Source organism: Panulirus ornatus, chromosome 34, assembly GCF_036320965.1.
Source record: "Panulirus ornatus isolate Po-2019 chromosome 34, ASM3632096v1, whole genome shotgun sequence".
NCBI classification, from domain to species: domain Eukaryota; kingdom Metazoa; phylum Arthropoda; class Malacostraca; order Decapoda; family Palinuridae; genus Panulirus; species Panulirus ornatus.
Window position 1 is genome coordinate 16,497,913 of NC_092257.1, and position 13,614 is coordinate 16,511,526.

The following is a 13,614-nucleotide window of genomic DNA, read 5'->3' on the forward strand; positions in this document are numbered from 1 at the left end:
CAGTAGCCTCAAATACAGGAAGGTCAGTCAGTCCGTCAGTAGCCTCAAACACAGGAAGGTCAGTCAGTCAGTCAGTAGCCTCAAATACAGGAAGGTCAGTCAGTCCGTCAGTAGCCTCAAACACAGGAAGGTCAGTCAGTCCGTCAGTAGCCTCAAACACAGGAAGGCCAGTCAGTCAGTCAGTAGCCTCCGACACAGGAAGGTCAGTCAGTCAGTAGCCTCCGACACAGGAAGGTCAGTCAGTCAGTAGCCTCAGACAGACGCAGAAAGGTCAGTCAGTCAGTAGCCTCCGACACAGGAAGGTCAGTCAGTCAGTAGCCTCCGACACAGGAAGGTCAGTCAGTCAGTAAGTTCAGACAGGCACAGGAAGGTCTGTCAGTCAGTAGCCTTAGACACAGGAAAGTCAGTTAACCTCCTGAGCCACAGAAAGGTCATTCAACATCCCAAGCCATCACAGACTAATCACTTCCACTGGGCCAGATTTACTTACAACTTACAATCCACAACTTACAAAGACACGACTTACAATCACACAACTTACAAAGACACAACTTACAATCACACGACTTACAAAGACACAACTCACAATCACACAACTTACAAAGACACAACTTAAATAACATGGGATCAGAAGACCATATTTCCAGGAATTCGTGGTCATGTGAGGTAACCATTACAACCCCTCGAACTTATAACCTCTCAACCTATCCCCCTCCCGAACTAGCAACTCCCCAACCCAACAATCTACCGAACTAGCCACACAGATCCCGAACTATAGCAGACAACTTACCAAACTAGCAAGTCCCAAACCTAACCTAACCTCCGGACCAAACACCCACCCCCGAACTAGCAACCTCTCCCAACGCAGCAACCTCACCTAAACCAGCAACCTCACCTAAACCAGTAACCTCGCAACCACCCGAACTAACACCCACCCCTGGCCCCCCCTCAACCCAAAAAACAACACTAGCATCCTCTCTCTCTCTCTCTCTCTCTCTCTCTCTCTCTTCTCCGTGGCACGTTTCCTCTGCACACGCTCGCACGAGACACAACGGAGTCTAACGCTAACGTTAATTCCCGCGTTGCGACAGACGCCGGTGCACGGCTCGGGCGACGCAGGGATGCCGGGCAGCGTCATGGACCTGGACGACACTGGGGGCGTCGAGCAGCAGCCACAGGAGCAGATGATGTGGACGAGGGTGCTCCCGCCCGTCACTGATGACCCTACGCTGAAGCCTCATGGTGACTGGATGGAGGTATGACGACAGCCTAGCCTTATTGTTTGTCTCTGCTACACAACCCGGACTTCTTTTTTTTTTTAAGTGACTGTGTTGTATGACGACAACCCAAACCCGTCCGTAAGCGATACAGTGGATGAGACACTCTCTCTCTCTCTCTCTCTCTCTCTCTCTCTCTCTCTCTCTCTCTCTCTCTCTCTCTCTCTCTCTCTCGAAGTGTTCATATGATCGTACATTTCTCCCCTTCCAGTGTCCTTATCTTGAGCCCCTAAGCAACGGTTGGAGTGAGTCATTCCCCTGATATGTGGACACTTGCCACGTTGATTATAAGTCCTTATCACGAAGGTTCCAGAACCGTGTCAACGCCACACGCACCCCCCGACCAAGGGCGGCGCCCGTGGACGACGATGACGAAGGGAGGCTCTTCAAGCAAACCTCATAAGTTTGATGAAGATTTCTCTGCGCTTCCCTGTCGTCTATGAAGGAACATTTGCCAGGCGTTTGGCCAGCCCCTGTGTGATTATACCTTCGGAGCTGTATATTCCTTCCTCTTGTTTACCGGTAACTTTGACAATCGCCCGAGCTCCCACGACAACAACACTCGCCAACTTTACTTAGGGCGAGACGCAACACTACGTCAGGGAAGCGACAGAACGTCTGATGCGAACACCCTGATGCGACACCTGGACCTACGTAAACAATCGTAAAATGATACGACAAGTGACAAGTGATTGTAATTGATATCGGAACAGGTGAATAATTGTAATTGATATCGGACGTCTGATTGTGTTTCATGTTTGTTTAATTCTTTGCTTTGTTTGCCACTAACGTTTGTTGACGGATGTCGTGTCATTTTTCTATATATATATTTCAATGTGCAAGTGGTACATTAGTTTCCTGCAGCCGACACCACACCCCTCCTACACGTATCTGTTTTTCGAGTCACAAGATGTATAAACTCCTTCGATCCAACCTCTTCGCTTCCGGTTCTATTTCATTCCACTCAGTCCCCTGGTGCCTTGTGGACGTGACCAATGTGTCCCTATGCTCGTACAATTGTTCTTAAACCATGTTTTCTAGGTAGCGTTACCTCGGTGTGTTGTGGTGAAAAGCGTCTCCTTACCATCGACCATCTTACCATCGACCACTGGAATGAAACGGTTTGATGGTCGCCACAGCATCTGCATCATGGTGCTCTCGTACAGACAATCAGAAAGTGTATACATCCGGCGGGCCCTGTCTTGGAAGCCTAGGCGCTCGTTCAAACAAAAAAAAAAAAAATATATAATAATAATAATAATTTGAGTAGTGAGGATAACTTCAATGTGTTGTTGAAGTTATAGCCATGTTATTGCCTGCGTCAGTGATGCGAGGGCATAAGGAGCCAGGACGCGAGTGAGTGAGGTTTCGTATCAAGCCTCATTTCCTTTATTTAACAACGGTTATAGAGAACAGAGCTAAGTACTTACGTTTTCTATGAACAACGCAGACTCCCAAAGGTAAACGAAAGAAATTATACTTTCCTCCGTGCTGGGCCAGTCTCAGGATTCTAGTCTTTCCCTGTAGCCTCAGTTCTCTTATTCCCGGTCCTTGTTGCTCTCCTCTTCATGTATTGCTTAGGTGAAAGTTTAACTTGCCTAAGGACTGACCTTCTCCGGGTACTTTGACTATAATGATTCAAATGTGACACATCTTTGATACGAGTCCCTTACGTCCTTTGTTCTCACCTTTTTCCATTCTGTACTCACTCTCTCCTGGTACTTCCTCACACAAGTCTCCTTCCCAAGCCAACAGACTTTCAAAATACTCACTCCATCTCCTTCTCACATCACCACCACTTGTTATCATCTTCCCATTAGCCCCCTTCACTGGTGTTCCCATTTGTTCCCTTGTCTTTCTGTCTTGCTCAGCATCATCTTGCTCCATTCTCCCCAATGCTGCAGTGTATCATCACGACAGCTACATCTTCGCTGCCTCTTTATCATCAGCACATCCTACGAGGATCATCTTCACTACACACACACACACACACACACACACACATAACACTCAAATCTTTGGAGCCTCGACGACCTAGGTGTTCCCCATTTGAGAATGATAAAACTTCTCTTCTCATTAGGATATGCAAAAATAATGAATTCACGTTATGTCTAATTACCTACGACTTTCCATCCGTTTTGTGTTAGTGTTAGCATTCGTGATGGTGTTGGGCGGCTTCCTCATCACAAAGCTGTAGGCTCACTTGGAGAGATACTTACAGGAGCGCCACGTTCACGCGAATACCGTTCACATCCCCCTCATCGGAGTACTGAAGCCTCAGCCTTTGTCCCTACACACGGAGGTCCCACATGTCAACAACCCGTTCCTCCAGAGTCTGATGACCATCTACTACAACGTAAGGAACGTCCTCAAGTTGTACAAGATGTCAAAGAGGCCGGTGGAGCACCTGACGCTCGTGGGGCATCTGTCCAGTGGTCTGGGTCCTTTGGTGCTACGCCAGGTGCTGTACTGGATAGGGCTAGCTCTTTTGATGATCATCTTCAGGTGGAGAATTCCTGACATAACCCCGTTCCTGCTGGAGGAACACGAGGATCTCCATCAGGACGATTCCCTGGAGGAAGACCAACCAGTGGACCAGCAGGTTGACCACCCCATGTCCCTGCTGGAGGAACACGAGGATCTCCATCAGGACGATTCCCTGGAGGAGGACTACCCCGTGGACCAGCGGGTTGACCAACACATGTCCCTGCCGGGGGAACACGAGTCCCTGTAGGAAGACGGACCCGTGAACCAGCAGGTTGACCACCCCATGTCCCTGCCGGAAGAACACGAATCCCTGCAGGAAGACGAACCCGTGGACCAGCAGGATGATCACCCCATGTCCCTGCCGGAAGAACACGAGTCCGTGAAGGAGGACCACGTCCAGCCCGGGCAGCAGGACCACGTCCAGCCCGGGCAGCAGGACCACGTCCAGCCCGGGCAGCAGGACCACGTCCAGCCCGGGCAGCAGGACCACGTCCAGCCCGGGCAGCAGGACCACGTCCAGCCCGGGCAGCAGGACCACGTCCAGCCCGGGCAGCAGGACCACGTCCAGCCCCGGCAGCAGGACCACGTCCAGCCCCGGCAGCAGGACCACGTCCAGCCCCGGCAGCAGGACCACGTCCAGCCCCGGCAGCAGGACCACGTCCAGCCCCGGCAGCAGGACCACGTCCAGCCCCGGCAGCAGGACCACGTCCAGCCCCGGCAGCAGGACCACGTCCAGCCCCGGCAGCATAGCCACTTCCAGCTGTGGCAGCAAGGCCGCTGGACGGAGCAGGTCGAGATTTCCCTACATGATCAGAAATACCTGCTGAACTACAAAAACGCCACTGAAAACAGATTCGGCGTCGAGATCAAGTTCACAGGTGAAGACTTCGTTGACGTGGTAGGTTCCAGGAGGGCAGTAACTAATGCCTGCGAGGAAATTAATTGTTGGCTAAGCTCCCTTCAGCAGGACCACTTCCAGCCCCGGCAGCAGGACCACGTCCAGCCCCGGCAGCAGGACCACGTCCAGCCCCGGCAGCAGGACCACGTCCAGCCCCGGCAGCAGGACCACGTCCAGCCCCGGCAGCAGGACCACGTCCAGCCCCGGCAGCAGGACCACGTCCAGCCCCGGCAGCAGGACCACGTCCAGCCCCGGCAGCATAGCCACTTCCAGCTGTGGTAGCAAGGCCGCTGGACGGAGCAGGTCGAGATTTCCCTACATGATCAGAAATACCTGCTGAACTACAAAAACGCCACTGAAAACAGATTCGGCGTCGAGATCAAGTTCACAGGTAAAGACTTCGTTGCCGTGGTAGGTTCCAGGAGGGCAGTAACTGACGCCTGCGAGGAAATTAATTGTTGGCTAAGCTCCCTTCAGCAGGACCACTTCCAGCCCCGGCAGCAGGACCACGTCCAGCCCCGGCAGCAGGACCACGTCCAGCCCCGGCAGCAGGACCACGTCCAGCCCCGGCAGCAGGACCACGTCCAGCCCCGGCAGCAGGACCACGTCCAGCCCCGGCAGCAGGACCACGTCCAGCCCCGGCAGCAGGACCACGTCCAGCCCCGGCAGCAGGACCACGTCCAGCCCCGGCAGCAGGACCACGTCCAGCCCCGGCAGCAGGACCACGTCCAGCCCCGGCAGCAGGACCACGTCCAGCCCCGGCAGCAGGACCACGTCCAGCCCCGGCAGCAGGACCACGTCCAGCCCCGGCAGCATAGCCACTTCCAGCTGTGGCAGCAAGGCCGCTGGACGGAGCAGGTCGAGATTTCCCTACATGATCAGAAATACCTGCTGAACTACAAAAACGCCACTGAAAACAGATTCGGCGTCGAGATCAAGTTCACAGGTGAAGACTTCGTTGACGTGGTAGGTTCCAGGAGGGCAGTAACTAACGCCTGCGAGGAAATTAATTGTTGGCTAAGCTCCCTTCAGCAGGACCACTTCCAGCCCCGGCAGCAGGACCTCAAAACTTTAAGAAGAGGTCAGCCACGGATGAGGTGGTACAAATGATCACCGGGAGATAAACGTAAATCACCATCAAAAAAAAAAAAGTCTTTACAGTTGACCGGCCGTGTATCTACACCTAATATACACCTATTACTGAGTATGGAATCACTCTTACATTTACTAGTCTAATATCGACTAGGCATGGATCACCCATTACTAACTTAATATGGAATTAGTACTACCTTAACTAGGCTTGGATCACCCATTACTAAGGTTATAGAATTAGTACACCCATTACTAAGGTTATAGAATTAGGACACCCATTACTAAGGTTATAGAATTAGCATAACTTACTAATCTAACATTAGTTAGTGTAACATTACTAAGCTAGGATCACCATGGCTACTTCACAAGAGACAGTATCTTAGGTGTGTTTAACATCCTCACATGTGGTTTATTAGCGTTATAACAGCTTCCTTCGAGTGTCTCTTTAACAGCATGCTTATGAGTAGTAACTAGAACATTCTTCAGGTCTTCGTTTTAAATTAGTAGTCTCGTCTTGGGTTCTTGTTATGCGTTCAGTCTTCCCACTCTCAGTAGGCCACTGTGGTGTGGAACTCATGGTCATATGAGGCTTGAAGTTCCCAGGCGTTTACTTACATCAGCCTTATGATGGGTGTGAGATAATCCCTCTCTAACCCCACAGCTAAATCCGGGGCTTTACGTATAACTCAGAATGGTGTCGGAGGCTCGCCTTGAACCCCACGGTTCGGTCTGCAATCTTGCCCATTATTACCGTTTACGATGAAGTCGGAGGCGGGTTTCGACCACCTTAGCTCGGAATGGTATGAAAGCTGCTGCTGTGTTACTCCTCTTGGTGTAAGAATGGGCTTAGTCGATCATTTTTGGAATTAAAATCTCTATAGCTATATTAACCACACTGCTGTTTACATACTAGCATTCAATCAGTCTTCGTCTCGCGCCCTTGTTGGCGTTTATTCTTCCCACTCTCCGTAGCCTCGCCAAGTTTAATTACGGTCCCTTCTCTCCTGTCTCTTTCTGCTTGTTTCTTTTATCCTTTCCGCGTTCCCTGTTTTGTCTGTGACGAATCTAGCTGTTGTTACCTGCAGAAAGTGTGATCATTTCCCGTGTCAGGATGGTTTGCTGCAGCAGCCACGGTAATGCTCAGTTTCATATCGAATAACTTAGCATCGTAGCGAGTTATTGATACCGTTATGATAAATAATCTCTGGTGACCTAAAGCCAAAGAAAGCAGTGCAAAGAAGGAGTGAATAAGAATAAAAAACAAAAGGTCTAAAAGTCATTGGTTAGATATTCGAATTCAAACTTAGAATAACAATATCCATTCTGTACAACTCACTGATGCGTCCCCACCTTAAATAGTGTGTCGAGTTTTGGTTATCGTACAAGCGGTGAACAACCACGATGAATTTCGGACCAAAAAAAAAGAATTTATGAAAACTACCTAAGATGATTTCAACTTGATTAGCTTAAAAAAAAAAAATTGAAGAAGGTCGAGAGGTATTGATACAAGTATTCAAAATCATCAAAGGCTTTGATAATCTCGATCTTGAAGCAAAGTTCCTTTTTCTTCAACAGTCTTGTTAACAGATGAAATGCTTTACCAGTGAGAGTAGATGAAAGCTGCACCATAGATAAGTTTTTAGAAAAATGACAACTTCGCTTGAAGTCCATGACTGACGATATTACGGCCTCCATAGTTCCAAGTTTACAAGCGTCCCCCACTAAGTCATAGCTCCGTCTTTTCATACACATTCTTTGTCTCTGATAACCACCAGCTAACAGTGGTTTGGTGCTGTTTGTTTTCCTTTGCATTCCTTTGACATACGTTTCCATGTCTTTCATTTTCGGTTCATCATCGTCTTCCTGTTTTCACGTTTTTATTTTCTTCTCTCTAAATCCCCTCTCCCAGGTGGTTGGTTCTGAGCGCAGTGTCTTCGTGTACTCAGCCTACATGGACCGCCGCGGCTCCTCCAACCTTGTCAGGGTCGTGGCCATCCTGAAGAAGAAGAAGAAGGTAAGGGCGCGGCGGGGAGTAGTTACATGACCCGTGTTATGTAACTCTCGGACCTAACCTATCTTTAACACTCTCAGTATGTGAATTTTTGTACCAGAACTTTTATTAGCAATGATTAGCGTGGCATACTTCCTCTAGAATATGAAATAAAATCTATTTCTTGAGAATGTCTTAGATATTGAGTTTCATGTTCCGATTCGTCACAAAGTTTGATAATGTTCTCCAGAACAGTCTCGTAAGTTCTATCTCGCCCCTAGAGTTCCATTTGTCCAGAGTTATACACCACAACTCACACTTCTCGCCACATACAGTTCCTGTGAGTATTTTCTCCCGTGTACTCTACCCGGATGGTTTTAACCCCTTCAGGTGACTGAGTGTCAAGTGTGGTGGGGCAACGCTACTAGCCGGGTCCGCGCCAAAACTAAACTCATCCGGGAGAACTGGAACCTGCCTTTCTCGGCCGCCTACATCCTCTGCAGTATGTCGGACGCTACCGCCACCCCTACCCGAGTGTCTCTGGTGGTGGGCGGGCAAGCTGACGCGACCTCCAGCCTACCCGTTCAGGACCTCGTCAGCAGAGAGCAAATGGGAAACATGAGCGTGTGCGTCAAGCCTTTCCACTACAATTTTGACAGGGCGGTGTGGCTCGTCGAATTCATAGAATTCTACCGTCTGCTGGGGGCGGACAAGTTCATTTTCTATAACCACACGACAGGCAGCAACGTCAAGGCCGTTCTGGATTACTACCAGGACTTTGGAATCGTCACCGTGCTTCCCTGGGCCTTACCTGTCGTCACGCAGAAGGAGATTAGAACGGAGGGCATCTTCGCGGCCCTCAACGACTGCAACCTCCGTTCGGTCAACCGCTTCCACTTGACAGCCATGGTCGACGTGGACGAGTTCCTTATACCCAGGAACCACCACAACCTCCTTGATTTGGTGCACTCCTTCGGCAGCCGCTATGACGTGTACGTCTTCCAGGTGAGCGCCTCGTATAACACCTCTTTAGTGAGCTCCTCGTTTTAAAATACCTCTTTGAACACCTCTTCTTCCGACTCTCCTCTGTAAACCCATTTTCTTCTTTGTTTACATCATCAGGCAGAAATGTCGTTGTTAACTATGTTTATATCGTTTCCCCTCATGAACACTCCCCCCTCCCCTCCCCCTAACAAGCAATTTTTCCCTATATTTACACCTTCCGTTTGCGCAATCCTCTCTCTCTCTCTCTCTCTCTCTCTCTCTCTCTCTCTCTCTCTCTCTCTCTCTCTCTCTCTCTCTCTCTCTCTCTCAAGAAAGGCTTGTCTCACGTTGCTAGTTAAGAATTTTCCTCATTCCGTTATTCATTGTAAACACTCTCATGGTCATTATCCCAAAATGACTTAATTATATGTCCTCTGGTTACTCTCTCCCTCCAAGAAGTGTTCTCGATCCACTTCATTGATCTCGTCTTGAAGGATATGATCAGGTCACCCTTTTCTTTTCTCTCTTCCAAGATGGGCAAACTCATAGCCGTTAGCCTTACCCTGTCAATGATACCTTAACATGTGACTAAAAGAAACCCATTTGTCCATCCAGAACGTATTCTTTTACCTATACTGGGAGAACGACACGGCCGTCCACGATGCTCTTTTCGCGGACGAGAATGGGTTAGGATATAATCTCTTCGGTTCGGAATCTTCCATGCCCTACCTCCTGACAAGCTACAAGACGCGTAGACTCAACAAACCCCACAAGTACGGCCAGCGATCCAAATACCTCGTACGGCCACAGCGCGTTGCTGAGGTGGGCAACCATAATGTCTGGGAACACATTGGTGAGTGGTGTGTCTGCATGCATGCGCCTTATGTTTCACTCTTTCGAATTCTTGTTGCTCAGTACGACAGTAGCTTTGTGTTCAAAACACAATCGCGCAGATTTATTTTCTCTTGTTTTCTCGACATTGTATAATTCGATAAGAGGATTAAGGACTATTTTTTTTAATAATCAATTAACTTTGCCGTATGATTCATAACACCATTTTTCTATTATGTGTATCACAAACAACTGGGACAGTTCGAATCATTATAAGTTTACTGCCCTTTCCTCTCCAGTCACCTCATGGGACAGGTCTTACAGATCTTACCTCTCATCTCTTCAAATCCCTTTTTCTTTCATGTAGTGACATATGTCCAGTACACTGCAGGATAGGCGTCGTTAAACCACAGTTATAGAGTGAGCATCCCAATCTGTCCTCCCAACACAGGAACTAAGGCGGTGAAGAACGTCCCGCCTGACGCTGGCCTCTCGCACCACTACCGGATCTGTGAACTAGGCGGCTTCGACTGCCTGAAGCAGTCCAACTCGGTGAGTCACAAGCCACCTCTCTTTTTTCTCTCTCTCTCGGGATGGAGACCACGGCGTCTACTCAGAGATTTAAATTCTATGGCCTACATAATGATAGAAGTAGCATCAGTGTAATAGATCAGGCAACTGAGGGTCATTCCTGCGTTATTTGGCATCAGTGTTTATAAGGAATATGTGATCGAAGGACACGGTTGGTAGGTCATTCTAGGAATTCTGTGGAGTTTAAGGTGACTTTTCAGAGCAAACTACTACCGAATATCTTGGCATTGGTATATCATACGTGTATAATGTAGACCTACAAACTTCTGATGCTGCAGTACATTGCTAAGGATGATAGCGACTTAGCCCTACCAATACATCCCTAAGGAAGATAGCGACTTAGCCCTACTGTGGAGCAGAGGGTAATCGAACGAAAAGCGATTGCTGTTGTCTTCATGAGCTTAGGTTACCAACGATGGAGAACTTGAGTCATCTTAAATGGTGTTAAAGCGTATCTATATTCGTTTTAACATCCATGTACCACCGATATTCATATTATCTCCACATTGTATAGCACATCCTGCCAACAGGTTTACATCATCAGTCTTTTGATGATGAGATGAGATATGGCTGCACAGATAAACAAACAGAAGTTTAGAAATGCGATGCTTGTGTACGTTCGCGTCGGCCAGTTATAACGTCAAAACGTGTCTTCTTTGCTTGCAGGTGGACCGCATCGCGCACCACTGGCTGCTGCCCCTTGCCAAGCAGGTGGCTGGGGCCTGCTTCAGAATATTCCCCAAGGAAGGATGTCCCATAGCGCCTCCGCTAGGCTCCCCATGGTGATTCTTCCTCCCCTTCGAAGGAGGTTGAGAAAACTGCCTTTGAAAATCACCCCAACGAACTGTGATCCTGCAAGCGTACTAAGTAATCTTAAGTTTAAATCCCAGGTCAGTGCCCAGACTGTAGAGAATTAGTAGCACTGCCTCCTAGTGTGGTGGTGCCTCTTAGTATTAGTGTCTCCCTCAGGTCTTCCTTCCCCTCACAAAACACCTGACCAAACCACTGAACAACGGGAGATGTCCCGCTTAATGTCCTCGCTCACTGGACATTTTGGAATGCCAAAATGACTTCACCTGACGCTTGAACAGACAGGATAGGCGAAATGTATGCCGAACGTGCCATCAGAAGTGCCTTACTTAACTATTTGCTCACATGTCGAAATTATGCAAAAGGATGTACCTATGTAGAGCTAGGATGCAGCAGTCAGTAACTTCAAAGTTGAGGGAAAGGTTACGTTGGAAGATGTTAGGCTCCGACAACCGTGCTGAGTTACGATTCATTATTCAGACAATTTGTTGCTGTTGCGGAACGCAGGTCATACTAGATCAATGTCATGATTGGATCGCAGAGAATTTATCCATAACTTCCATAGACGTGCTTTTTTTTATACCCCCAGGTCAGAAGTTACATTACTAGCATTAACTCAGGTTACGATAGGCGATATTGGTGTGTGCAGAGAGAATACAGGATTCCCATCTCAGGACCCAGCGTCAATGCTGCATTCTATGTAGGAACGGGGATATTAATGACTCCTTTGGAGCGATAAGACCACGGACGAGAATATATATATATATATATATATATATATATATATATATATATATATATATATATATATATATATATATATATACGTTTCTGTGTGTAAATTCATATGTATGTGTGACTACTGTTTGTGTGTTAAGCGGAGTTTTACACTCGTATTGCCCTGTCTCTTAACCTTGTTATATATACTATGACTTGACTCTTGTATATATACACACACGCACATCAGTCATACCAGGTGTCCATATACCTACCAGCCCAAGGGGAAGATGAATAACTGGGTTGGCTATGAGCAGACTGTCGCTCCTAGGATTCGAACCGGGTGGGTCCGTGCGTGAATCGCGGTCAGCATCGGAAACCACTACACCATTACATTGTGTGTGTGTGTGTGTTATGAAGAAATCTTTGTTAACAACTGCAATTATAAGTTAAATGTAGAGTAATATAAGAGAACTGATTAGCTGGAATAAAGTTCATGATACTCGACCCTGTCTGATCTGCGGGACACATGCCTAGATTTCGAAGACCTGTATACCCAGCGATAAACTGTCATGATAGAGGAACGCAAACAGCTCAGTACTAACCTCTCGTGTACCGGTGGGCAGCAAATTATATACTGTCGTCTTCCTAATGAGACTTTTGGGTCAGGAAGTTTGGATTCGACTTGTATACTTCTAGGTATTGACATTATCAGTTCATGGTAAAAGACCATTTAAACGAGTTATAAACTATAAACTACCGACACCGTGACAACCTCCACAGGTTCTTATAAACCTAATCAGTTCAGCTTTAGATATACCGTTGCTCACCTTTCAACGCGAAAAACTGATTGGGATGCAGAAAAATTCTGTGACTTGTTTACGTGCAAAGTGTGAGAGTATGGGGGACTGTCTGGTACAATCTTCTCTCAGGTAAGCCAACCTCGTTCCATGACTGTATTCAGTCAGCTTATTTGGTAAATCCTCGAGCTTCATGAGCTTGTTAATGAGGCGATTTCTCTTGTCAACGGAGGGTGATTGTGCGTTCGACAGAAAGGAGGAGTAAAGGTGGACCAGGTGTTTTGATTATGAGTACAAAATGATGTATGGTAATCGTGTTAGGACATGACGTATGAATGAGAATAATGGCACGGTTTATTAATGAGATGAGAGCGGGAACAAAACACATTTTGAAATACGAATGTACACGTGTATGATACCATCAGCATGGCATGCCCGAGTTAGGGGAGCGGTATGTTTTTTAAGGTCACGAAGATATCGGTCATAAAAGCTTATTTAGTGTTTGTTTATGTGCATGGCTAAATTATGGGACACCTCTGCTGCCAGAGATGTACGCATATAAATCCTAGTATCTGGCGTGAAAAAATAAAAGCCAAAGGATACCATTAACAAATATTGTGGGGCATTTAATCCATGACAGATGGAGGGTAGATGTGTACAGTTGACGCCTTCGTTCATGTTCGCGACGCTACCTCGCGTAAGGCACGTAGGAAAACTTGAGTATGAAACAAGATGCTTAGATGAACTCGCCTAAAACAACAAATCGTTGATTATAAACAAACTGCAAAATATGTAATAAAAATCAACGCGAATGAATTCATCTGCCATCAGAACAGACATTTACCACAAGAGAATAGAAGGGTGTGTGTCATCTTACTCCCTCCCCAGCCTTGCATCCATCCTTACTACCCATAATTTCCTCTCTCCCTCATCCTGCCAACCTGCCGTGGTAACTATGTGCCTTATACGATGCTATTATATATATATATATATATATATATATATATATATATATATATATATATATATATATATATGTATATATGAAGAATCCATATATGTACGTGCCAGATGTTTGTTTTAATACCCTGATGATAGATCATTGACATAGCTAACTTTTTAATCTGGTGATTATTA

The 13,614-nt window shown here is 47.3% G+C and overlaps 1 protein-coding gene across 8 annotated transcripts in view; it reads left to right on the forward strand.

Moving 5' to 3' along the window:
* Window positions 1-13,614, forward strand: part of LOC139759944 (uncharacterized) — a 55,702-nt gene that overhangs the window by 13,022 nt on the left and 29,066 nt on the right. For 6 of the 8 annotated variants that reach the window (XM_071682605.1, XM_071682606.1, XM_071682600.1 and 3 more), the window contains 6 exons: window positions 1,092-1,256; window positions 7,664-7,768; window positions 8,135-8,749; window positions 9,344-9,581; window positions 10,011-10,111; window positions 10,817-12,663. In XM_071682605.1, the coding sequence (XP_071538706.1) occupies window positions 1,092-1,256; window positions 7,664-7,768; window positions 8,135-8,749; window positions 9,344-9,581; window positions 10,011-10,111; window positions 10,817-10,936 (1,344 nt within the window). In that variant the 3' untranslated portion in view covers window positions 10,937-12,663. Of the gene's footprint in view, window positions 1-1,091; window positions 1,257-7,663; window positions 7,769-8,134; window positions 8,750-9,343; window positions 9,582-10,010; window positions 10,112-10,816; window positions 12,664-13,614 lie in introns of those variants that run through there. The other 2 variants (XR_011715178.1, XR_011715179.1) reach the window with 1 other exon arrangement.